Genomic DNA, 26366 nt, shown 5'->3' with positions numbered 1-26366 from the left:
CTATGGCTCTGAGCTCTGCTGCCTGCGCCTGGCTGGAAATGAAACACACCAAAGGAGCCGCCGCCGCCGCCGCTCCTTTTATTTTTTTGGAGACTCCAAAAGGATCCTTCTTCCCTTTCATGTGCCGCCCCGCTCCAATCGGAATCCAGAGGCTGCCTGCAAGTGGTCTAATCTCAATGAGGTGTCAATCATGTTCCCCGGTGGGTGAAGTAAGGTCTTTTGTAACCGCCTCTGTTACAAGCGAGACTTGAGTCGAGAGGGAGAGGAGAGGAGAGGAGAGGAGAGGAGAGAGACGCAGCCAGGGCGCTGAGTTCAGAGCTGCTTTTGCTGCTGCTGCTGCAAGTGTGCATCTATCTATCTATCTATAGATCTGCTCCTCTGTGCATTTCCCCCCCCCCCGCCCATATCTCTTTTCCATCGTTGCTTTAATCAAGGAAAGGGGACGGTCGGAGCACATGGATTTCTAAAAAGAAGAAGGGAAAGGGACCTCTTGGAATTGAGAGATTGTTGTTGTTGTTGTTGTTGAAGAGAGCCAACAAGCAGGCAGTGATGCCCCTAGCTCAGCCCTGAAGCCCATTCCCGATGCCCTCGGGTTTGCAGATCCATGCCGAGAGATGGGGAAACTTCACTCAAAACATGGTAAGTTCTTTTGCATGGTTTACAGGGCGCGGGGAGGGAAAGGAGCCTAGATCTTGGTTAGAATTCACTAGATATCTGTGTATATGCAAGACTCTGCTCTAACCATCTTCTCGTTTTTATTTTCTCTCTCCCCCCCCCCCCCCGGATTTTCCTAGCTGCTGTTTGTAAACCTCGAGAAAGCCCAGAAGGTATGTTGTTTTTATAATTATTATTATTCCTGTTCATAAGAACTTCCATCATTTTTTGCTTTCTTCCCCCCCCCCCAACTTTTTGCCCCTGTAAAAAAAAAAAAGAAAGGAAAGGGAGAAAAAGTTTGTGCTTTGGTGATTTTGGGGTGGATGCTCAGAGAAGTTCTCTGCTCTCAGGAGTGGTTCTGTTCTCTGAGTCTTTTGCTCCCTGTTCCCCTTCCCCTTCTCTCTCGTTTTGTTGTGGTTGGGGCAGGTAGTTTGGGGGCAAGTAAAGAAGTATGTGGGGGGCTTGAATGAATCCCTTCCAGGGTGGGGACTATGCCTGACTTGAGGCTTTCCTTTTCCTTCTCCAGGTGATAGTTTTGCTGTGAATGCCTCGCTGGCTCGGAAAGGGCTGGAGGACTGGATGGTGAAGCAGAAATACTCTGGCAGTGGAAGCAGCAGCGGAGGCAGCAGCCTAGGACTTCAGCAAGGCTGCCAGCACCGGGCTCTTTGCAGGCTGTCTGGTTCCAGGGTGAGTTCCCGATTCCTCCTTCCACCCAGCTTGCCTTCCCTCCTCTCCCTCCTTACCATCAAGGCAGAAACTAGCTCGAACCTCTTCCAGACTAGGCTCCCTTTGAGTTGGAGCTCTTTGGGATGAAAACTTATCTTCCCCCTCCGCCCCCGCTCCACTTTCAGTTATTGCGCCTTTGGGAGTAGCCTTCTGAGTTGATTCGGTGTGCCCACCCTTTGAAGGAGTTGCAAGTTTGCAGGGCAGAGGCAGGCTCTGGAAAGGCGGCTGCCTTGCTTCCCTGTGTTGAAAAGAACATGGCTCTTCAGGAATCGGATGGGCAGATGGACAATCTCTCTCTCTCTCTCTCTCTCTCTCTCTCTCTCCCTCTCTCCCTCTCTCTCCCCCTCTCTCCAGTGTCCGTTGTAGAAGTCCTCAGAAACCAAAACAGATGAGGAGAGTCCTGGTGTGTGTGAGAGATAGGAATAGAGAGGTGGCTTCATTTATTGTCTGGCATTTTGTCATTTTGCTTCCCAAAGCCAACTTTTTCAGTGCCCGCAACCCTGCTAGAGTTCTTAGCGGGATGGGATACCTTCTCATAAGGCTTTGCTGAGTGTCCCAATTTGTTCATTTGGTTGCTTAAACATCTGCAATCTATCTTTCCCTTTTAAAAAAAATGCTGTTTATATGCTTTTCACGCTGCTTTGCCTTGAGAGTGCTCTTAGATATGAGGGGATTGTGTTGCTTCAGACATGCACACTTAAATGGGCAGGAACCCCATTGAATGCAGTCGGGCTTACTCATAAGTAAGCCTGCTTCCTTGCTCAGCCAGATTGGTACTTGCTGGTTGCAAATGTACTTTTAAGAGTTTTTGTTTTGTTATTTAAAAAAGCTTTTCCTGAACATCTGGATTTTGCTTTTTCTTCTCTTTCAAAACAGACCTGGGGAAGAGCCTTTCATAGTTAGCAGAGGGAGGTCTTAGAAAGTTGTGTGTGTGCATGTTTGTGTGTTTATTGGTCTCTAAGGTAAACCTGTGGATTGAAGCTTCCCAGATCTAATGTTGCTTTCCCCCCATTGTGTCAAAACTTAGTTCTGTCTTAAGATTGTACTCTGATAATAAAAAATAAAGAAGGGTTTCATTTGTTTGTTTGTTTTATATTGCTGGAATGATCTGGGCAACACTGTAAAAAGTCTTTGGTAAAACAGATATTGGTCCTGGTCCCGAACAGATAATGACTCTGTGACAATCTATATGATGATTTATTTCTTACACTTTAATGTCTGTCCTTATACTTTGTTTGCACTCTGGAGCTGTTGGCATTTGCACACTGCTGAGTCATTAGAAAAGATAGCACTTTGTTTGTACCCTGCTGATTGGATGAGATTATTTTACCTTGTGTTTCTGGTTGAAGCAAGCAAGTTCCTTTGTGGTGGGTGTGGGTGGGATGAGTGTTTAATTGAACCACCATTTGTGAAAGCAGCCTTGTAAACACGTCCAGATAAGTTTGTAGTCCACATTCATTTTAGTAAACCTGTATTCATCAGTTGTGGCTGGCATTAAGAAGAGCCATCTTTTGCAAACTTTATGTGCCATGTCATCTGGAGGTAGTGTTCACTCGCCATAGGTAACCTGGTGAGAGGCTATTTTCAAAGTGTATGTCACCAAGTTTAATGTACTTGCTACTTTCTTCTGAGCAAAATATGCAGCCCCTGATCAGGACTCTCATTAGGTGAAAGGAAAGTTGCTGTCCAGTCTTTTAGTAGTGCGTGAGTATTATTGCTCGCATAAATTGGAGGTGGGGGAAACTGCTCTATATTGAATGTTCCTGCTCTGATAGCTTTAGGAGTCACTGCATATTTTGGAAAGCCGTCACTTAAAATTGATCCAGCATGGCAGTCTGATTCTTAGCCAAAAAACTCATTTTTAGGTTGTATGCATGTATTTCCCCTATCTCTAGCTATTTGAGTCATTATATATATATATATATATATATATATATATATCCCGCCCATCTGGCTGGGTTTCCTCAGCCACTCTGGGCGGCTTCCAACAAAATATTAAAAATACAATAATTCAGGTATGTGTAATTAATATACTCTACTTAACTCTACTAACCATCTTTATGGAAAGGAAATCCAAAGTATCTTGGTTGGAGAGCAGTTGTGTTTTAAACACCAGGGCAAACCATAGACTAATGGCATATGTGGATCCTGATGTTAATTTGAAATACTTAAATATTTATTTCAAAGTCAAATGTGCTTTCCAATCTCCATACATTTTTGCTACCTCACAAGATGAATGTGCTCAGCTGTACTCTTCCAAAGCCTATGGGTTGGGTTCCTCTATTGCAAAGCAACAAAGAGTTGGGTGGCACTTTAAAAGCTAACAGATTTTTATTATGGCCAAAGCTTTTGCAGCCTACAGTCTGCTCCCTGTGCAATACTGTTCATCTCAACTTGGAAGGAAGTCCCATTGAGTGCAGTGGAATCTGCTCTACCTAAGTGTGAATAGGGTTCATCACCAGACTAGCTCTTGTTCTGAATCCAACCCATTTTGTGGTTTAATGAAATAAGAAGGGAAGGGATAATATTTTCTAAACTCTCCTTTTGATGCCCTTGGGATCCGTGCATGTATTTGTGTTAGAGCACATGCTTAGTTTCAGAAAATCCCAGGTGTAAACAGCCATTTCTGTGGTGGGATGTGGAATCCAGTGTCCATGCCCTCATAATTCACTGCCTTAATTTCACCCATTTAACTGAGTAATTGTAATAAGTAACTAAGATCTGTGTTTACTTCCTAATGCTCCAGCTGAATTGATCAAGTTCCTGTATGCGTTTGCACTAAAGTTCCAAAGTGTCTTAAAGATCTTGGTTGTAGGTTTTGGTCTGCATTCAAAGTTGCTGGAAATGGAACTTTGTTCATTGCTTTTTTGGTAGACAGTTCAAGCAGATGGAATGAAAAAAGATGCCAAAAACATATTGCCTTTGGAGAAATATTATCCCCTTGAGTTTTATTTAATAGGGACAGGGAAGTGTTAAAGGGAGGGAAATGCTTAAGGGTGTCTAAGTAATTAGACACTTAGCTTCCCAGGAATTTCATAAGAATAACCTTCTATTGGAGTGGAAGATTTGACGCAAATGATGGAATCGAGAGGCTTGGTGGTTCTTTGGTGACATTTTAAAGCATCTGCATGCAGTTTTGCTCCAGATTAGAAGAAAGGGATGATTTATTTAATAGTAGAGAAGGGCAAGAACGGCATCAGTTAAAGTTATGCAGAGCTTTGGCTCCAGAACAAGGATGCTTCTGCTGTTGGCAGTGGAACGACTTGTCATCCAGAGGCACAGACACCATATTGTGTTGTAATTTTAATGTCTTTTGCTTTAAAACAACATGCAAAGAATAAGGCTGAGTTCATGTGGAAGGACTCCATAAATGGAGTAAGGATTGTACTTTCATCACCTGGTTTGGGGAAGGGAGGTTTGGCACAATAGTTAAATGAGGGAACTCACTCCCAAAGGAGGCAGTGATGGTCACTCACTTTGAATAATAGAAAATAAGCTTGCTTTGTCCTCCATGTGACAGACCTTTACATGTTTGAAGATGGCTATCATATCTCCTCTTTACCAGGCTAAACACACCGAATTCCCTCAACCATTCTTCATACAGCTTGGCTTCCAGACCCTTGATCGTCTTGGTTTCCCTCTTCTACACACGTTCCAGCCTGTCCTTACTCTCCTTAAAAAATGATGCTTGAAGAATCCTTGCTGGAAGCAGCAGGAGAGAAGTGCTGTTGCGCTCACATCCAGCTTGTAGGCTTCCCATTGGGGCATCTGGTCGGCCACTGTGAGAACAGGATACTGAGAACTAGGCAGTCCATTGGCCTGATCCAGCAGGCTCCTCTTACATTCTTTCGAAGTTCTGTTCTTCTCATGACAACATTGTAATTTCTTCTGTAGGTATGGAGGTTCAAATATTTCCTGGTTGGAATAAGTTTTGATCCTCCCCTCCCCTTATAATTTCCTAAATAATAATAAATGATACTGAGTGACCACATTATTGTGTTTAGATATGGCTACCCATGACCACATCCAGTCTCCCCCTGCTCCTTACCACCTGAGTTATCTTTTGACTTGGTTGAGCTAGGGATCTTTTACACCAGGTGTGGGCAACCTGTGACCCTAAGGGGGAAAGAGGGAGAAGTAGGTAGTCCAACTGCTCTTGGATCAGGCCCTGACCACTTTTGACTCCAAATCTACCCAGCACTGGCACGTGACTCCCAACAGATCAGTCCTAAAGGAGTGTCACCCTTGACGGAATAAATGTCATTGCCTCTGCATACTTGCAGAACACAGGATGCTGCCTTATACAGGATCAAGGCACCAGTGTATCTAGCTCAGTGTTGTCTTCCTTGAGTGGCAGCAACTCTCCAGGGTTTCAGACAGGACACTCTCAGCTCTACCTGGAGATGCCAGGGATTAAACTTGGGACATTCTGCATGCAAAGCCGGTGCTCTTCTAATGTACTCCACTAACACTGATGCCACACCTCCCCTATGCTTGGTGTCCTTAACGTCTAGAGTGCGGCGTCTAATTCTGAACACCTTGCTCTGAACACCGGGTTCTAAGAAGGTTATTAACAAATTATGTTCTAAGAAAGTTATTAGACAAACTTGATTGTAGCAGTCTTTGGCTCTGGAACGCAACATACTGATAACCTCTTGTGTGTGAGGAGTGTATTTGCTGTGTTTGGTAAAATTTTTAGTAAATTGGAGAGCTTATGTTTTGGTACCTATATATGGTGGTACCCATGACCATTTGTGTCTGTCAATTACTTCCCCCCCACCCCCCTCATTCGGATTTCCTATGTGTAAACATTTTCTAGGGCTGAAGTTCACATAGACTTTTAGAACAATATTTGTCTGCTATTTTTACAAACGAGACTGCATCTAAAGCAAACTGTGGAGAAGTTCCTGCCATTGTGCATGGATTATCTTTTCTTTATTCAGCTGTTTATTTTTACTTCTTCTACTACTACTTCTTCTTCTTCTTTTGCAAAGCTACATTATTTGTAAATGCTTTCTTCCCCCTACCCTGAGTGTTGGGCTCAGTGCCAGGGAGAACTTTTAAATAATACATTTGCTTAATTCAATTTTCTTTTTTCGTCAAAGCCATAACAAATGTTCCTAGGTTTCTTTCTTGTGTGTTGCTGTCCTACTGGTGTCTTTTGGGGAAGTGCATTCCCCCCCCCCCCATTTTAATTTGGCTGCTGTATGGAAAATGGTGTGTGTCTGTCTTTGGGTGGCCTTTGCAATCCTCGGCCGTATACAGTCCTCTGCCATATACAGTGCTTAAGTCCTCATGCACATATAGGCCAGGTTCAAGCGTAACATAAATCATTGTTTAATTTGATTTTCTGAACCTGGCTCAGTATTTTAGTCAAAGTTTATGAACTGTGAACAAAACCATGGTTTATTGTTGGTTTTATAAGCCTATGTTTGTATTAACCATGGCTTAGCATTACATGTGGTCTAGGCCATTGTGGAAGCCAAGAACAGATTGCAAACATTTCCTCTTCCATTCCACCGTAGGCATGTATCTTGTGTCTGATGCTGTCTTGGGAAGTGGGGTATGGGGGAGAGTGGAATAGTGTATTTCTCAGTTCCTCTCAGAAACCTTCTGTAGGAATTGCACAGTTTTGCTGGAACAGTGTCATGGCTTTTGCAACACTGCTTTCCCTTAACTTTCCACACCAATTTGCATTGCCACATTTGGGGAATAGGTCCAAGCAGAGCAAAGTTGGAAATGCTTCCTGTTTAGGAGTGGTTTTCAGACTTTTTTTTTAACCTTCAGGGAAGCCTTTCCACCTAGATTCCCCAGGAAGAAACTGTAGCACAGTGCCAAAGCACATGGCTCGGCAGGCAATCCAGTCACTGGCATCTCTAGTTTTTGTGAAAAAAGTTTAGATAGAAGTTGATGTGAAATACCTCTGCCTGCAACTCTGATAGAGATGTTGCCTGTTGGAAAACCATTGGCCAGGTTGGAGAAGGTTGGTTGGACTTATGGTCCCAAAGCATCAGGAGGGGACCACAGTAGTTACCCTTGTTCATGCTGGGCTATTGTGAGACTTGCATGGCATGTTCTCCAGGTGGTTTCAAGGGAAGGGCTGTAGCTCAGTGCTAGAGCAATCTGCTTTGCATGCAGAAAGTCTCAGGTTTGGTCCCCAGCATCCCCAGATAAGGCTTGGAGAGACCACACCAGAAACCCTAAAGGACTACTGCTGATTAGTGTAGACCGTGGATGGACCAATGGACTGACTTGATCTCAGGCAGCTTCCTATGCTCCTGTGCACTGATGTCCTTTTTCAATTTGCCAAGTATATCATAGGAAAACACCCTGGCCTCAATATGTGAAAGGGTTATAGCTCTGTTGCTTTCAGTACAGAGTCTAGGTTCCATCCCTGGCATCTCCAGATGGGGCTGGGAAAAGACCCCTGCCTGAAACCCTGGAGAAATCGAGCCCCCGCTGGTCAATGGGAAGGTGCTGGAGGAGATGGACCCAGTAGTCAAACTGCTGAAGAGATCAGCATAGAAAGCTCCTGTGCACAGATGCCTTTAAATGTTAAGAGATGCTGAATATGTATCTTTGCTTTGCAAATAACAAATGGTTGCTTTGTAATTAACAGATCCTGTAGATATAATCTTGCTGAAGATAAGGGATGCCTTGATGGATCAGACCAAGGCCCGCCTAGGTCAGCATCTTTTTGGCAAGAATCTTATCCACTAGTGAACACGAAGTGGTCCAAGAGAAATCAGCGGTCCACTGTTTCTCTTTTGTTTTATCGAAGAGACAGAAGGTAGACCAGGATCTACTGGTATATCTCGGGTGATTTGCAGGAGATTGGCAAAAAAATCTGGCTTCCGATTATTTAATAATAGCATGCCCCTCCACCCCCAAAATCTTTGGCAAGCCCTGAGCATCTTACAAGGTTATCTGCTGCAAGTGGGCCATTCTGGGTTACCAGCATCACCTCATGCTTCATCTGATAAGATCCCCACCCACCAAGAGACATGTTTCCCAGTTGGCCAAGTTTCTCTGTAAGCACTTGCTCCACTCTTACATTTTGTACATGTGAATGGGATCCCCCCCCCCAACAAGCAGAAGATAGAAGCGCCAGCTAAAGTGTCCAAAGGACAACGGTTCATCAGCATGCATCCTTTATAAAATCGTAGGCAATGCTCTTCAGCAAAGCACATTGCTGCTGGCCCCAACTTCACTATATACATTCTCCTATTCCACACACAGAGCTATAATTCTTAGAGTGCTTTAACCATCACTCCTCCTTCCCAGGGGGCTCTGCGGAGAGGACTTCATTTGACCTGTGGGCCAGAGGTCCCTGACTCCTGACCTATTTGGTTTAGGATCCAGGTCTTCTCAGAAACTGCTGCTCCCATAAGTTCCTGTCTGAGGTCAGCCTTGGAGGCCAGTGCTGTCTGTTCTGTCCAGACATTGAGACCCGGCAAGCAAGGTGTAGAATGTTTTCATTGGTGGGGCTGCAAATGTGGAACTCCTTTCCAGTGGAGTTCCACCTCATTACCTGTCTTTCTGTTCTGACTGTTGGCACTTTAAAAAAAATAGAAAACCAAAGTTCGTTTTAACTTGGCTGTTTTTATGGAAGCTTACCACACCCTGACTTTTTGTTTTTGTTTTTAATGGATGTGTATTATTTTAATAGCAAAGTGGAACACAAGTAATAAAACTAACTAGCAGTGAGGTCCTGTAGACCCAGGAGAGCAGAGAGTGTGCTCTAGGATATGTCTCCAGAATCCTTTGCAACATGCAGTCGTTTAGTGGTGAATACCAGTGGTTACCTTGGCTGTTTAGTTAATGTGGAAAGGAGTCCCTGAAGTCAGAAACTTTGAAAACCACTGGGATAAAGCAAGGTAGACACTCCTCAGTAAATAAAAGAGCCTTGGTGTATTTCACAGTGTAGTGAGGCACATTTCTGCTTGCTGCAAGTGTTGTGCACTTAAAATAATGTACTGCACAGTCGTGTATCTGTATTTAGCATTGAGCCAAAAATGCTGTCCCTCTTTTATGCCCCCCTCTCCCCACAAGCCACCAAATTGGGACAGTATTTTTGGCTTTCAGGGGGCAGGATGGGAGAGATCCTTTAAATAAAAGCATGGGGTGAGAGTGCTTAACTGTAATAATTGTTGGTTGCAGCAGCAGTGTTTCTTTTTGGGGGGTGCGATCTTTCAAGTGGTGATGTAGCTGCAATTGGCAGCCTCATGATACCCATCTGCAGGGTCCCTGTTTGAAAGATGCAATGTCAGGATAATCCTAGAAGGATAGTTGGGAAAGTTTTGCAACCATGTTCAGTAGGGGCTGCCATCTCTCTCCCCTCCTCACCCTATGCAACTATGCATTTTGCAACAACATGGTGGAGCAATTAGTTAAAGAAAGAACACAGCAAAGCTGCTGCCATTGCTCAACATGGTAATCCCACCCAGGGTGGAAAACAACCCCCTCTTTTTTTCAAAATAAAAAACTGTCTCGATAACTTTGGCTCTGCTCTAGTCTGTATGTTCTAAATAAAATAAAGTAGACATGGAGAAATACCGGTGGAACAGGCCAATGTGTCAGGTTTTTCTTTGCTATTTATACAGAGTGAATCATGTCTCCTTGTTGCATATACACCCAAGTGTGGTTGCAAATTTCCCCAAACTTTTGCATGATCAAAGGACGGGGAGACTAACAGCCTAATGAAATTTGGCTGCCGTAAAGAGATAATTTAATTAGAGAAAGCGCACAGGCTATGTTGATATCTCTGGTTTGGGAAGGATGCCGTGTGGATGCTCACCATCAAAGAGTCTCTGAAAGTATTAGGAGTGCTGTGGTGATGAGATTAGTGAATTGGCCAATAATCTAGCAGAAAGCTTGATTCCAAGGTAATTATCCTAGAGTGATACCATTTGGTACAATTAAAAGCCACTGTGCCATTGCCATATGGAAAATGTTAGGCATCCTTGCACTATTTCAAAAGCTTTGTGCTGGAGGTTAAATTGACATATGAGGGGAAGCATAAATTCAGATGCTTTTGTGTTGCAAAATTTACTAAAGTTGAGTTCGGGGAGCCATCTGGCAAGGCTGGTTGGGTTGAGATGAGATGATCTGTGTTTATCTTTGTGCATTTTCCAGATAGTTCAGACTTGACATGGCACATGGCTAATTTGGATGTTGGCAAAGAAGCCAAAATGATGCTTGAACTTCCTTGAGGGTTAGAGAGCAAGAGAGAGCAGGAGAGCGAGCGCTTGTAAGAACATGTTGTAAACAAGATGTGAACAATGGTAACAATACTGGGGGTGTTAAGAACTAAGGTCTTTGGCAATTCTGTTTCTGGGCTGTAGGCAGCCAAGGATGTTGGGAACTGATATGAGAGTTCTAGCAGGATTGGAAGCAGAGTTGGTGGAAGTGCTGGAGTAGATCTCTAGAGGGTTACTTATGGTTTCCTCCTCCAAACCTTGCCTGTGCATTAATGCTCCCAGGTCAGGTAATACCATAGGTTTGAAAACAGGTAGGAAGGAAGGGAATGTCCCTCCATTGCAGGAGGTTGGACTAGATGGTCTCCGGAGCCTCTTCCAAACCCACGATTCTATGATTCTTGATAGAGTTGCCTGGAGCAAGACTAGAGAATCTTATAAGCAAGGCCAGAATTCTTCTGAAAATTCAGAAAAGTTCCATGTGTGACCAGGAGTTACAGCCAAGCCAGATCAGAGGAGGATCCAGGAACAATGGGTTCTCCCCAATATGATTTCAGGTAGCTCACCACGAGGAGCATCAGCACAGAGACCCAAATGCTACAGGTTGAAGTTCTAGCAGGGTAGGGTCTCCCAGAGCTACAATTTTCAGAGTTCCCTATGAAGAGGGGTTGACCATTGAACCACTCTGAGTAACATAGCTTTATGAGGGGAATAGGGGCCTCCTAATGAATGTTAAGAAAACCCATAAGTTCCCATAATTATTTTTTTTGGGGAGGGAGCCATAATTACTGAAAGTGGATTGTTACTACTTGAAATGTATAGTGCAGAAGAAACCACATACAATAGTCTGTTTGTTTGTTTGTTTGTTTGTTTGTTTGTTTGTTTGTTTATAAGATTTCCTGCCTGCCATTCCCTGTAAGGTCCCAAAGCGGTTTGCAATAATAGACTCATATAGTTACAAAAACAGGTTAAATAATTGCAAATATAAAAGCAAGTAAAACCGTGCAACCGGAACAGGACAATCTAGTTCAGGGCTTTCCAGGCTATGGTCCAAGAGCCACCAGTAGTCCATAGGCTTCATTCAGTGTGCCTTTGGATTTGTGGTTTAAGATAGGAGATGGCACATCCATCACGTTACATACTGATTTTTTAATAGTATTTTTATTTCTAGTTTTACTTCTTACATTGTGTCTAGTTGCATTGTATCTAGTTTAAATTTGATTGACATCCTATGCCCTTTTAAAGCGTGTTTTTTGGGGGGGTGGGTATTGGCTTGTTGTTGTTTAATTTTTATTATGCATTTTGTGGTTTTATGTTCTGATTTTATTCTGTGAACCTCCCTGGGTATAGGGCGGTATATAAATATCATTTTTAAAAAAAAAAATTCTATGGAATTTCAAATTACAATACAATAAAATGCAATCGAAATTTTAAAAAAAGGTCCAGTAGCACCTTATAGACCAACTAAGTTTGTTCTGGTATAAGCTTTTGTGTGCATGCACACTTCTTCAGATATTTTATTTTTATTTCCACTGCGTCAGACCAACACGGCTACCTACCTGAAATAAAATGCAATGTATAAGAAATGAAGGAAGCATTAAAAATACAATTGAAAATCGCACAGCACATAAAAGTTGCTACAAATCTTTAAGTGGTCCACCAAGACTCACATTTGAGGAGAAAAATATAAATGTTGCATTGGTTTTCATTAGGGTAGCCATCTGTCCTACTCTAGAGAACAATACTCTCTCTTCCATGGAGTTCTGTATTTGAAGGCCTGTCTGGTTCAAGTCTGATTTTTAAAGGTAACTAATCCTAAAAAGAGAGAGCAGGGCTCAACGCTGTCCATCAGCAGTTAGCACCTGGATGCAGACAGAGCAGACTTGCAGGCCACCTGATCGCAGTCTTCCCCATTTTATATCTGTTGCAATAAAGTATTTCTGAATTTGCATCTGCATTTGTACATATAAATAAGCATATGCAAATCTGTGTCATTATTTTTATTTTTTGGATGATGCATAAGTGGCCACCCTAATTAAGATGAAAGGTAGCAATAAATGCCTTCATTTCCTCTAATGGCTTGAAGCCTCATCTAGAAGCCTTGCCTCGCCAGGAAATAAATGCTGAGGATGAGAAAAAATGTGTTGCATGCTCTTGCGGACATATGGAAATGTCCTTTGCACCAAGAGTTCATTAAAGGGAGGTTTTCTTTATAAGCTTTTGTGCGATTCTGTAATAAGACCCAGGAGGGGCAAAATAAGTGGTATTTTTATAGCCTTGCTCTGTCCATTCCAGAATATGTTAGGATGACTTTTTATGGTTCTCTTTGAACTGGCTTCGCAACAGAGGGGGGAGTTAGAAGAAGCCACTAGAGTATTGAAACTTTGTAAGGGCTGATGCTTTCTTCAGAAGAAGAAAAATATCATTCAGTGATGATCTTTTAAAACAAAACAGAACGTTTGCTCGGCATACCTCCCGCCAGTCCAGCTGTTGGCCTTTAAAGAAATTCTTGAAAGGCCATGGGTTAGGGTTCCTGCATGCTAACTTCAAAACCTGGTTGAAAAGTAAACTGCAGATGTTGAAGCGTTTTGAGGAGGGGTTTGGTGGTGGTGTTTTTTTGGTCTGTGGCTATGTACACATTACCATTTGCTTCGCATCTAGTGTGCTCCCACTGTTGGATATTCAAAGTTGTGTGTGTACACCACTGGGTACAATCCTTCTCTATCCCATGGCCCCATTCACACCATACATTTTAAGCACTATGATGCCAGTCATGGCTTCCCCAAAGAATCCTGTGAGCTCTGGCTTGTTAAGGGTGCTGAGAGTTGTTAGGAGACCCCCATTTCCCACAGAGATCCCAGGGAATTGTAGCTCTGTGAGGGGAATAGCAGTCTCCTCACAACTCTCAGCACCCTTAACAAGCCAGAGCTCCCAGAATTCTTTGAGGGAAGCCATGACTGTATGAAGTGGTATCACAAACCACATTTGCACCACAGTGTTAGAAACTGGGATAGAAAAGCTAAGAGCCAAATGGCTTCTGGGACCTGGATTGTGGGTGCCAAAACAGAATGCCTAGTCGCCACTGGGGGGGGGGGGTCGGCAACACTTATAAGTGACACATTGCTAATATCAGATTTTTAGCAGAAATTGTTAATACATGTTTAATTTGGTTTTTTCCCATAAAAATATTGGTACCATACTTCAGTTTTCAAAACACTCTACTCTTTATTGTTAAACTCCTTAACATATTGCCTGTCCTTAACGTATACTTCAAGGCTTCAAAGCACATAAATTTCAGTAATCCTGGAGTGACAGCCAGGTGCAAAAAATGGCACCTAGATTTTTTGAGGTGCTCGCAAATGGAGAATATTTAGGTGCAAAATGCGCATGGCGCCCTGCTAATTTCAAATCCTATCACACCATACATTTTACATGCTTGTATGTATTTATTACTCTATTACTTATTCCTGATTTAATTTTGAAGTTGTAACTAGTGGGAAGCAACGTATGAATTTAGTAAACTTAAACCTAATTGTTGTTGATATTGTATGCGTTTCATGACTTAGTCCAGTGGGCCCAAACTGTGACCTCCAGTGGTCCATGAGCTTCATTCAGGTGGTTTGTGGCATCCCTTTAAAAATGCAAGTAAAGCCACACAGGTTCTAGCTACAACAGGCAGAAAAATCATGATGTGGTCCATCAAGACCCTCAATAATTTTCAAGAGAAAATCAGAACCACTGATTCAAATCCTTTTTCTCCATCACCATATCCTGTGTGAAATAATACCTTGAGCCAATCATACATGTGAAGAATTACATACTTCCCCTTCTGGCTGTCCTGTTCCCCCTTCCTGAGTTGAGTGCTGTGAGGTAAGGCGAGAAATGTCTCCCACTGCTCATTTCATGAAATTAATTCATAATTTTACCATTCATAAATAAATTGTAAAGCAATGTACTAGAAATCAGAGCCATCCGATGAAGCTATATATGTTGGAAGATTCAGGGCAGGCAGAAGAAAGTGCTTCTTTACCCAGTGCATTGCTTAACTTGCTACCACATTGTTGCAATAGGCGCAAACTTTGACAGCTTTAAAGGTGATTTAGACAAAATCCTGGAGAATAAGGCTATCGTGGTTACTAGCTATTGTAGCTTAGTACCACTTAGTACCATTCTTCACGTAGCCCATTGCCTTGATGGGTTTACAAATTTTCCTCGGCCATCAGAGCAGTTGTCTGATGAATGGGAAGGGCGCACCACCCCTGTCTCAGCTAGTTAGCATGAATCAGCTGATGTGGGCAGTGTGTGGAGGCACACTCACTGCTGGCATGAAGGCTCCCCCCTCCCTGGATTGGCTGTGGGTGAGTTTAGCCACCCCAGTATAGGTGCTGAAAATGAAAAATCAGTGACAAATGGATGCAAGCAACCTTGTGGAGCTCCATGGATCTGTTTGCGGAGTCCCTGAAGAGGCTAACCATATTAGCTCTTAATTAAGCTATTAATGAAACTTCCTCTGTCGAGGCTGATGGTTTAGCTCAGTTCTAAAGCCCTCTCCCTTTTAAAGTCTAGAATCTTTTAATGTAAAGACCACTCTTGATTTTAATGGACACACATGACATGGTTCACCTGCTCTAATTTCTCCCTGTGCATGTAAAGTGCAGGAAGCAGCACGGTGAAATGGGCCCCTTTTCAAAACTGGGAGTAGTGATGCTGATGAACAAGGTCAACAGGGTTACAGGTGCAGTGTGCAATGCATACTGTATAGCAGGGGTCAGCAACCTTTTTCAGCCGTGGGCCGGACCACCATCCCTCAGACCATGTGGTAGGCTGGACTATATTTTGGAAGAAAAAAAAAATGAACGAATTCCTATGCCCCACAAAAAACCCAGAGATGCATTTTAAATAAAAGCACACATTCTACTCATGTAAAAACACGCTGATTCCCGCACCGTCCGTGGGCCGGATTGAGAAGGCCCCCGGGCCTTAGGTTGCCTACCCCTGCTATATAGGCTTCGTTTTAAAGCAGAAATAAGCTCCTAACCCTCATGGTTGCAAGAAAAAATAAAAAGCAAAGTTGGTGTGTTTCAAAAGTCTTAGGGTCTACAAGGCACAACGTAATTTCCCTGTTCGTTTCATGCTGCCTGCTGCTACTAAAGTTGTCAGTAGTGACTTTTGTTGTTGTTGTTTCTAATAATGTGTTGGAAATGACTGCATTGCAAGTTCAGGGAAAAGAGTGTGTGTCACTTTTCTTTTTTAAGAAAATAAAAACAAATGTCATTAGTGAGATCATCAAACTCCTTTTGGGATTGTAATTGGTTTTACCTGCTGGAGGTGTTATCTTCTGTGACACTTGGCTTTCTGTGTGTGAATGTGTGCAAGAGTTACCTCCCCCCCAAAAAACTGGGAGCCTCGATTCTTGAGCAGCGAAACTTTGCCACAAGCTGCTGGATTTTCTGCTGAGCAACTTTGGCTTTCGATCTACCCCTTTGACATCTGTAACTGTGTTAGATCCTAGATAGATTGACATGTCGTCGGGACCATTTCTGAGAAAAAATATATACTTTTTTTTTTTTTGGCTTTTGTGCTTATGGCAGAGTTTAATGTATTTCTGAGCATTACTGTGCCAGCTTTAGAGGATTAGGCATATTGAGGTTCCCATTAAAGTCTAACTCTGTGATTTTCAAGATCTGTGGAAGGAAAATCATGCATGGATGTTTGATCTTGGGGTGCAGCTGTGCATGCTGTGAGGTATGAAATAAGGGGAAGTTCGCAGTGGGGAAGTGACAGTACAAAGTGCCGTCTTGCAGGAGGAATGGGATTTGGGAGCAGATTTGGATCTTTTGATCTGCCGTGTGATGTGTGATACAGAGGCAAGCCTCTCTCTTTTTGGTCTTTGGGGAGGAAGGAGGGCGTGTCGCGCTGCCCTTGGAGGTAACTTGCGTGTCAAACTCCTTCAGTGGGCTACGATGGTGTTAACCAAGGATGTGGCTTCTTCCCGTTGCTTGTGCAGGAGAAACAGCAGACTTAAAGAGCAACGAGAGAACTCGCTACACCGGGAATAGAAGTTTGCATTGGCTGTTTGTTGGAAATTGTGGAGGGTGGGGAGAGCGATGGCTGCACAGTCATGTCTTATGCAAAGGTGCGGGAAGGTTGCGCCTAAGTGTTCAGTGGAGAAGTGTGAATACAGAACTGTAAGAGATGAACAGAACTGTATGCATTGCATACCTTTTTGAGGGGGGCGTGTATGGTGTGTGTGTGTGTAAGTCTCCAGTCCATGTGACGTGTACATAGGAGTAGGACTAGCGCCTCTGTCCTGGCCCTCGTTGCTGGATGAAGAAGTCAAACTCAAGTTTCTGTTTCTGCCATGAATCTGAGCGAGGCAAGGCATAGCAAGTGAATTGCCATGGCTGAGCATGAGCTGAAGGCCCTGATCTTTGCGGACATGAGGTGTTTGACAAGAACCTATGGTAGTATTAAGGGGGCAGAATAGGGCCCTAGCACGGTGGTTTTATTTATTTATTTATTTATTTATTTATTTATTTATTTATTTATTATTAGCAGCAAGAGGGCCTGTGTATGCAGGCCACCAGAGGGGAGATTGCTAAATATAATGGATTGCACTTGCCTTCCTCTGAAATGGGAGCTGAGAACAGAAACATTTATTGGGATTTAAACGGCAGCTGCTGCACACTGCCCTGGTGACACAGTTTTTCCGAATATTGCTTCCTACTTGCTCAGACAAAACTGTTCAATCCCAGGATCCTTTCCGTCCGGTTAGGCACCCGGTTGAGCACGCTATAGCACGCTGTATCGGGTTTAATGCAGTTGCTCTTCGAGGCCAGCAGCTTAGCAGCTTGACCGTTCTGTTCTCGCTTGTGTTTTGGGGTCTGTCTGACTGTTCGGCATTACTTGTCTGCTGCAACACAGAGGCACCCCTTTCTCACTTAAGAGCAAGAGCATCTCAGTCTAGTAACCAAAATAGCTGCATTTTTTAGCTGACTAAGGTCTATTGCAACAAACCAAAATATCCTGGATGAAGTGCAAAAAGACCCAGAAGAAATCAATCTCCTTATCCTAAAGCAAAGCCTTGATGTAATCCTGGTAAGTTTATACTGGGAACCTGCCTGTTTCTTTATGGTCAACTTCAGACATTTTGCAGGAGAAATAGATCACGTGGGCCACTTTTGGTAGTTTTCTGAAAGTTGTGCTCCTGCCTGAAGCGTTAACATAGGACCAGGTGGATAGTGAAAGGCTTTTCCAAACAAGTACAGTAGTACCTCGGGTTAAGTACTTCATTTATTCCGGAGGTCCGTTCTTAACCTGAAACTGTTCTTAACCTGAAGCACCACTTTAGCTAATGGGGCCTCCCGCTGCCACCGTGCTGCCGGAGCACGATTTCTGTTCTCATCCTGAAGCAAAGTTCTTAACCCGAGGTACTATTTCTGGGTTACAGCGGAGTCTGTAACCTGAAGCGTCTGTAACCCAAGGTACCACTGTACTTACAGCAAAATAAATAACACTGATTTTTTTCTCAAGGAAATGAAGGGGGGGAGCTGCACTCCATATGCACAAATGAAAGGTTTAATTTTGTTTTGAGGGTAAATGAGAACAGGGTATGGTAATCAAAACTTTTTAAATGGTTCATAAAGACAACTTATAAGATTCTGTGAAGGTTCTTTTTTTTTTTAATTGAGCCATGCACGAATTATTCTTTGCAGCTTTCAGTTTTCTTAAATCTTGGTCTATGTGTTGCTTGTTAAAGAATTCCATCAAGTGTCTCTTGCTATGCTTCAGAACCTGATTAATCTATTATTAATAGTTATTCAATGTATTAGTCACTCAAGACAAAACATCTCTTAAGTGACTTAAGTACACAATTAAAATCACCCATCAAGTTTAAGAATAAAACATTATCTCTGCTCACCCCCAAGTCTGAGGGAGGGAGGGAGGAAGGAAAATCATAATCCTCAAAAGCTTGGGAGAAGCAGTGTCTTAACCTGGTGCCAAAAGGATGTTCATGTCTTGCCTTTCACTTGCCTCCACCTTTCTCAGAGTGGGCACCTGCAGGTGATCAATGTGGAGTCCAGGTATGTTCAAGGTGGGACAGCTGTTCTGTTAAAATATAATCCCTGCAAACAGAGGATTAACATAACAGAGAGCACACTGTGATGCTCACCTCTCTACCCTCCGGCTGAGTCACTGCTGCTTATTGGGTTGGCGATTGGGAGTGCTGTGGCAGTGAAGCTTGCGTGATGCAAATATCTGCATGACATGCACACACCCCTGGTGCTCCTGCTGCTGTGTTTGCACTGCACCAACCTCACTGCTGCCTTCCCCCTCCCCTTCTCTACCCTAATACACAACAGTGATTCAGCAGGAAGGAGGTCAGGCGAATGATGGAGCCCACCATGCTATCCGCTGTTGCCTGATTCGAACACATACAACAGACCTACATTTGAGTTCACAGGAGATTTTTATGTTATACAGCCGCATCAAATTGTACGTGCCTTTAACATGTATGATTTCAACCATATGCACTCAGCAACATCTCCATTCCAGACCTTTTCTTCTGCCTATATCTCTCTCTGATTCTCCCTTCCAGCTTCACCTCCTCCTTCCTCCCTTCTGCTGGTCACTTGCATGTGGAGGAGTAAGGGGAGGCTGTGGAGACAAAGGGGAAGCCTCCCCATGGAAGTTCCCCCACCTCGAGGAAAATTGGCTGTACACAATTTTTGCGCATGACACACCTACACATATGATGCAATGCAACTGTAATGATGCTGTTCTCAGTGAGGCTCGCCTGACACCTTTGCTGACAATTTTTGGGAGCTAGGTAAAGACTTGCAACTTCCCCCCCTATGTTTGGTGGTCTCAGCTGATTTTGTTCTGATGGTGGTGTGCTGCCCAAACTTCCTGTGGCTGTTATGGGGGAATTTGTGTTTGTGTGTGTAAGAGAGAGAGAATTGTTGGCACTATTATGAGAATCTTAATATTTTTCATGAATTGTTAATGGTATAGTGTATTTATGTTTACAGTTTTAAATGTCAGTTGCTTGGAGACCTTTTATTTATTATTAGTAACAAGTAATTAATTGTCTAATTAATAATAATAATTGACTTTTTCTTGGCATACTAGCAGCTCTCTTGTGACATGTTTGTATGCTCTGGCACGCAGTTTGGGAATTATCTATCAGTCTATGGGGCTAAAAAGGATAATCACATTAATGCAGCTCTATCCGTAGTAGGTTTTGAACGTGGCTTTCTGCAAGATGCAAGAGGCAAAATGGACAATGTTAGTGCTACGATCAAGTTGAGTCACCACATCTTCCTTTGATGTAGTTTGCTCATGTGATCCCTTCCAAGCACAGCTGTATTGGGCTCATCAAATGGAATGTTCCATCTAAAGCTTTTTGATGCTTTGAAAATGCTTTGGACCCCCGAGCTTACAAACAGCTTGGCAGCGGAGGATGTTCATAATTCTTAAAAAGTTATCTGATCCCATAGTACTTTTGTCCCTGGGATTTTGTCTGCAAATCTTTTGCTTTTTCCAATTTCCTGTGCATCCCTATTTTCTAGATTCTGTTTGAAGAATAGCACCTCTTTTGTGGGCATGGCTGGCAGCAGTGATGGTTCCCCGGTAAATGGAACATCCATTGACCAGCCTGCTCGTATTCCTAGAAGGCTTTGTGGCGTCTTGGGTGATGACTGATACTTTAAGAGAGCATTCTGAGTCAATATTCTTGCCATCATTGTTACTGGATCTTTACCTAAAGCATTGGTTCTAGTTTTCATCCTTCTGCATTTATAAGATTATAATGGTTTCTAGAATAGTATAGTTGAATTGGATCAGATGAGGTTTGGTCTGAACTGTGGCTGAGCCACATGCTGTAAGGGAAGGCATCTTCTACTCTACTGGGAGGAGAGCTCACTCTTGCCTCAAAGTATAGCAGCTGGTTTGCAACTACACGCAAGCAAACATTTTCTTGATCCAAGACCGCTTTGGTGTATGAAGTTGCATACCATCTGATTGGTATAAAACTCTGTGCCAGCCAGTGCAGCCACAAGAATTTTGATTTGCACCTCTATGTGACATTTTATTACATTTATTTCTCTTCCCCCACCCCCACCCCGATGTCTACAGGGTAAGAAAGAGGGCAAGAAAGGAGGCAATTTATTTTTATAATTCAGAATTGCATTAACCATACCTGTTTGGGAGGTGGGAATATCTTAAGATCAAATATTTTGTTCAAATCAAACCTGTACGTTGCATGGATAACATTGGAGAATACAGATCTATTGGATTGGTTATGATAACAGATTTTGGGGGCATTCATATTTGTGGTATGATAAAGTAAAAGTGCATAAAGGATTTCTAAACCAGAAAATCAATCTATGAAGTATGGGACAGATATAAAAATCTGTTTGAACAGAAAACACCTTGGTGGCTATCTCCAATAGAAGCATTGACTGTTAAAAAATTAAATATGGAAGGGAAATGGGCCACCTATGGTGAGATGTTGATGGAAACAGAGAAAGGGTGGAAACGCAAACCATATGAACAAATAGGGGAAATGTTTGCAATATCATCAAATAAATGACATATTTAGTGTAGACAAAAGAAATTTTGGATTTGAAAGTAAGAAACCTAGATTCCAAACCAAATTGCTAGAAGGTAAATTTAAATTGTTGTCAAAGATGTATAACTTTCTCTTAGAATGGTATACAAAAGATGAGGAAGTTAAAGAAGTAAAGACGAAATGGGCTGTGGATTCTGGGGATAATATTCAGTATGAATCTTGGTCAAAATTATGGAATCAGAATTTAAAATTTACAGCATGAATGGCCTTAAAAGAAAATGTAATGAAAATAATGTACAGGTGGTATTTGACACCAGTGAAATTGGCTAAAATGTATAGGATGAAAAATAAATTATGTTGGAAGTGTAATGGAAAAAGACGAAGATTTTTAGCATATGTGGTGGACTTGTGATAAGGTAAAAACATTTTGGGAATTGATCTACAATGAACTAAAAAAAGATGCTAAAATATACCTTCCCTAAAAAACCGGAAGCCTTTTTGCTTGGGTTGATGGGAGAAGAAATTGCAAAAGTAGATCAAAGACTATTTATGTATGCTACCACTGCAGCAAGAACTTTGTTTGCCCAAAGGTGGAAATTACAAGAATTACCAACGATTGAGGAGTGGCAGATGAAGATGATGGACTATGCAGAGTTGGCCAAACTGACTGTGAGGACCGGAACCAAGGTGACCAGAAATTCCAAAGAGATTGGAGTAAATTTATTGAGTACTTGGAAGATCATTGTAAAAACGTGAAGACACTAGCAGGATTGATACGAATCCTGCAACATAACGTAAAAATAGTATCTGACCATGGATAATAAAAGGACTTAATATATTCTGAAGGACAGAAACTGGCAGCTGAAATGCGCATAGAATTCATTAGGAGATGGGAAACCAGTTGAAGGGGGGGAGGGAAGTCACGACCTCGGCGGAGCAAATGCAAATGATTTGTTATTGTAATGTTGTTATATTTTATGTTTTCTTGTTAAAGAAAAAAAACCTGTACGTTGCACTAACACGTGGCTGAAAATGGCTGAGATTCTTGTGTATTTCCATTGCTGTTAACATTCATTTTTAGCTACCACCACAAATATGCCATTGCATGTCTAGAAGGTGGCAACAGGTTGCAAAAAAGCAATGGATATATTTGGGGAGAACACCAACCTAGTAAAGACTATACTGAGGAATGTCAAGGAGGTGGAATGTGTTGACCCAGTCTGGAATTGGAAGGAGCTGGATCCGGGGTGACCTGATTCCTGTTTTGTTATGCTTTTTTAAAAAAGAACTCTGTGGGACTTTTTGATTTGTTCTTTTGACTAAATGACTTTCTTGGTTTTGGTTTGTTTCTTTCATCTCTCTGAAATCTGATACTGGAGAAAGTCTGGGGCTAATGCCAAGCACGGGGCAAATTTGTATTGTCATCCATCCTTTGAACTTGCTGAAAGCTCGGATGCTGCCATCCAACATTATATATAAAAAACTTGAGTAATTACGGGTGGTTCAGGAACTTTGTCAGGGTTTGGTCTTCCTATACTTAGCAAACAGCTTGTGCTCAAGTGGTGCCTCGGCCATTATACAGGTCTTAACTGTTTGCTTGTGTGTTTGGTGGTTCTAATCTGGAATTGTTAAGGAAAAATACTGGGTAATAGTAACAGTTGACAAGACCTGATTGCATGGGAAATGGCATCAGATAAAATGGAAATGGCAGATTAAGTGGTAGAGCTTCTGCCTTGCACAAAGAAGGCCCAAGGTTGAATCCATGGCAGCTCCATGTAGGACTGGGAATTCCCCTGCCTGAAACCCTGAAGAGCTTTTGCCAGTCAGTGTGGACAATACTGAGCTAGATAGACAAATGATCTAACTTGGTACAAGAATGCTTCCTATGTTCCTATCAAATTAATAAGGTTTAAACATATGAACTCTCCAACAGTTGTTAAAGCCCACTTTGTCTTGCGCACTACATAATGTATCCAGCATGAGATACACAAATGCAGCAAAACTGGAAAACCAGTGGCCCTTCATATGTTGTTGGACCCCAACTTCCATTAGCCCCAGCCAGCGTGGTAAGGATGATGGGAGTTGCAGTTGATCATGCAATATGTATGTGCCCATAATGAAATGGCAGCAAATGTAACTCTAGAAGCCAAATGGAGGTTATTCCATGCGTCTACTAACAAGGAATGGATTTATGCATTTTTGTGTATAGTCTCAAAGATTAAAATTAATAGTGCATTTGCATGAAGGTTAATAAGAGAAGTGGAAATTTAAACAGCTCGCTTGCCGTTCTGTTTTTTGTGCAAAGTAAACCCCATAATATGGACAGCAACAGGATATTTGAGGAATTGATCAAGAACAGGGGTCAGCAAACTTTTTCAGCAGGGGGCGGGTCCACTGCCCCTCAGACCTTGTGTGGGGCAGAACTATATTTTTTTGGGGGGGGGGAAATGAACAAATTCCTATGCCCCACAAATAACCCAGAGATGCATTTTAAATAAAAGCACACATTCTACTCATGTAAAAACATGCTGATTCTTGGACCGTCCGCAGGCTGGATTTAGAAGGCGATTGGGCCGGATCCAGTCCCCGGGCCTTAGTTTGCCTACCCATGATCTAGAAGGATTTTGATGAGTTTTTATGGTTTTATGGTAGACTGGTTATAAAGAAATCATCATAAATATTATAATAATTGGGTTGTATTTGACCAAGTCCTGCTCAGAGCAGAGCCATTCAAATTAATAAACCTAAGTTAGTTGTATCCATTACCTTCAGTGGGTCTCTTCTAAGTTGAACCAACATTGAATACCACCTATTATCTTCATAACCATCTGAGGAAGAGTTTTGCAGAACTAAAATAACCTGGTCACTATTTTGTGACTTTCATTTAATCCTAATAAAGCAACAACTGCTTGCAACTGGAGCAGCTTTTTTATTTTTTAATGTTGTGCCCTATTTTTTATTTTCCTAAGGATGTCGTTTGCTTGGCCACAGATAGGTGGCACTACAGCGTGACAACAGCTTACCAGTCACCCGCTGGTGGTGGAGGGCGAGGAAGAATGAAAGCAGTGGCCCAGGAAACATTGAGGACAGGGCAGGGCAGCTCCTCAGCGACTAATCTCCAGTCCTGCCTTGCCACCACCACCATCACCTCTGGTTCCCTTCTCCTTGCCTTATGACACTGAAGCGTTTTTTCCTTTTAATTATGGGGGGAGCTGTACAGTAGCGGCCGCCAGCCGATTATATAAAAAAAGCAAAGCACAGATGTGAATGACTTGATGATTAGAAGGCTGGCTGTATCTTTCTCTTCTGACAAATGGGCGTGGCTGTCTGCCAATCACCCAAGTGCAGCACTGCCTCCTGTTTGCTGTTTTTACGTGTTATGAAATTGGATCTAGGACCCCACGCTGTGCTGGCTCTGGGCCAGTTGCTTTACATAAGAAAGTGAACATAACCTCTGCTGGCTGGGTAAGAACTTTCCTTTCAACTTCTCCCCAGACTGCATCTGAACATAGGAAGCTGCCTTAGCCTGAGTCGTGCTTATTGGTCCACCTGGCTCAGTATTGTCGACACGTGTCTGCCAGCAGTACTTCAGGGTTTCAGGCAGGGGTTTCTCCCAGCCCTGCGTGGAGAGGGCATGGATAGTACCTGGAACCTTCTGCACGGAAAGCAGGTGCTTTGCCACCTAGCAAAGGCCCATCCCCAAAGGATGCCCATGTGAGGGGCTTCAGTGTCAGCAAGCGCATCTTCAGGGTTTCTCCCTCTCCTTACCCTGCCACGCACTCCAAACTGAGATCTCTGTGTGGCTCCCATGCTATAGGTCGCAGGGCCAGAATAGATATTTCTGCACTTGCATCCCCCTCTGCATGCTGCAGGACCCAAGGAAGACATCTCTAACCAACCATCTCAACGACAGCAAGTTCTGTGGTTTTATTTGCTGCTTGCTTTCTTTTCCCCCCAATTCGTATTGGTTTTTATTATATCTGCAAACAGAACATTAATGCCAGCATACAGATACAGAATTCAGATATGAAAATTCTCAATCCTCTTCCACTGCCTAGAAGTTTCCAGTAAGTCAAGATGTATCCATTATTTGCACGGTCTCATATGCCATTTCAAGATCCAAGGGTGTAACTTTTGTATAGACCACACCTGTAGTTCCCCTTTCACAGCTATATCACCCTTGCCTTTTCCCTTTTTCGGTGGGCATATCATAAGGTCGGAGAAAGTCCAGCTTGTTCTTACTGAGGACGCAAAGTTCAATGTTACTGCCAGAGCCCAGATCATTGTATATGCCAGCTTCTATGGCATCTCTCGCAAGCTGGCTTCTTCCTCCTCCATGTCAGTCTTGAATTTGTCTTCAAAAACTGCCATAGCTGCCAATGAACCTGAACCCGTTGTGACATAAGGCAATTTGTCAGTAGATCCATGGGGATAGATGCTGTAAAGATGGGCCCCAGTGACTTCTACCCCACCCAGAGCCAGGGCTGCACCAATGTAACCTTGATACCTGAAGAGCATCTGCTTGAGCATCCGGTTGGCTGTGACCACCCTTGGAAGCCGTCCAGTTGAGAGCGAATGGAGTTCCATGTTAGAAGAAATCAACCGAGTTGTCATTTCTGTGTCTGCAGCCATTCCAGCACTGCAAACATTAAATGTTTGGAGATATATGGTGTATTTTTGAACAGTTCTTGACAGCAACAACCATCCCTTTAGTGGCTCTTGTATCTGCTCCAAGTACTATCCCATCCTTAAACACTACCCGAGCAATGGTGGTGCCAGTCTTGTGGGCTGTGGGAAGACGCAGGCCCTTCTTGGTCCCCTCTGCTTCAAGCTTTGGATTCCGGGTGCAGTTGTGGCAGCGTCGGCCGGCGAGGCCTGCAAGATGGAGAGCGTTGCCATCTTGCTTGGGCTTGATGGGTTTCCCCTCAGGCTGCAGCGGTGACGGAAGCGGCCTTCTAATTGTTGCTTTCTTGAGCTGACATTTATTTATTTTATAAAATTCATATACCGCTTGATTGTAAGAAAGCAAGCAAGCAAACAAACAAACCCTCAAAGTGGTTTGCAACAAGAATAAAACTATAAAACTATGAATAAAAACAGTTGTTTGAAATGTTTTTTAACAAATAAAAGCAGTGGTATGCTAAAAACAGATTAAAACACATGCCAGCATTCTACATAATCTAGATAGGCTTGCCTTAAAAAATGCTTTTAGCAGG

At 42.9% G+C, this 26366-nt stretch overlaps 1 protein-coding gene and 1 pseudogene across 3 annotated transcripts in view; one reads left to right on the top strand and one right to left on the bottom strand.

Annotated features, from left to right (window-relative positions):
- The first annotated feature begins 6 nt into the window (after positions 1-6).
- NKD1 (NKD inhibitor of WNT signaling pathway 1) overlaps positions 7-26366 on the top strand; it is a 125059-nt gene continuing 98699 nt past the window's right edge. For both annotated transcript variants that reach the window (XM_081015548.1, XM_081015547.1), the window contains exons 1-3: positions 7-639; positions 795-827; positions 1181-1341. In XM_081015548.1, the coding sequence (XP_080871674.1) occupies positions 615-639; positions 795-827; positions 1181-1341 (219 nt within the window). In that variant the 5' untranslated portion in view covers positions 7-614. The remainder of the gene's footprint in view (positions 640-794; positions 828-1180; positions 1342-26366) is intronic.
- On the bottom strand, positions 25119-26049 carry LOC308482447 (proteasome subunit beta type-7 pseudogene; annotated as a pseudogene). Its single transcript has one exon. The product of its transcript is annotated as a proteasome subunit beta type-7 pseudogene (transcript).

This window comes from Podarcis pityusensis (assembly GCF_964106645.2).
Source record: "Podarcis pityusensis genome assembly, chromosome: 8".
In the NCBI taxonomy this organism is placed as follows: Eukaryota; Metazoa; Chordata; class Lepidosauria; order Squamata; family Lacertidae; genus Podarcis; species Podarcis pityusensis.
This window is presented reverse-complemented; position numbering and strand designations above follow the sequence as displayed.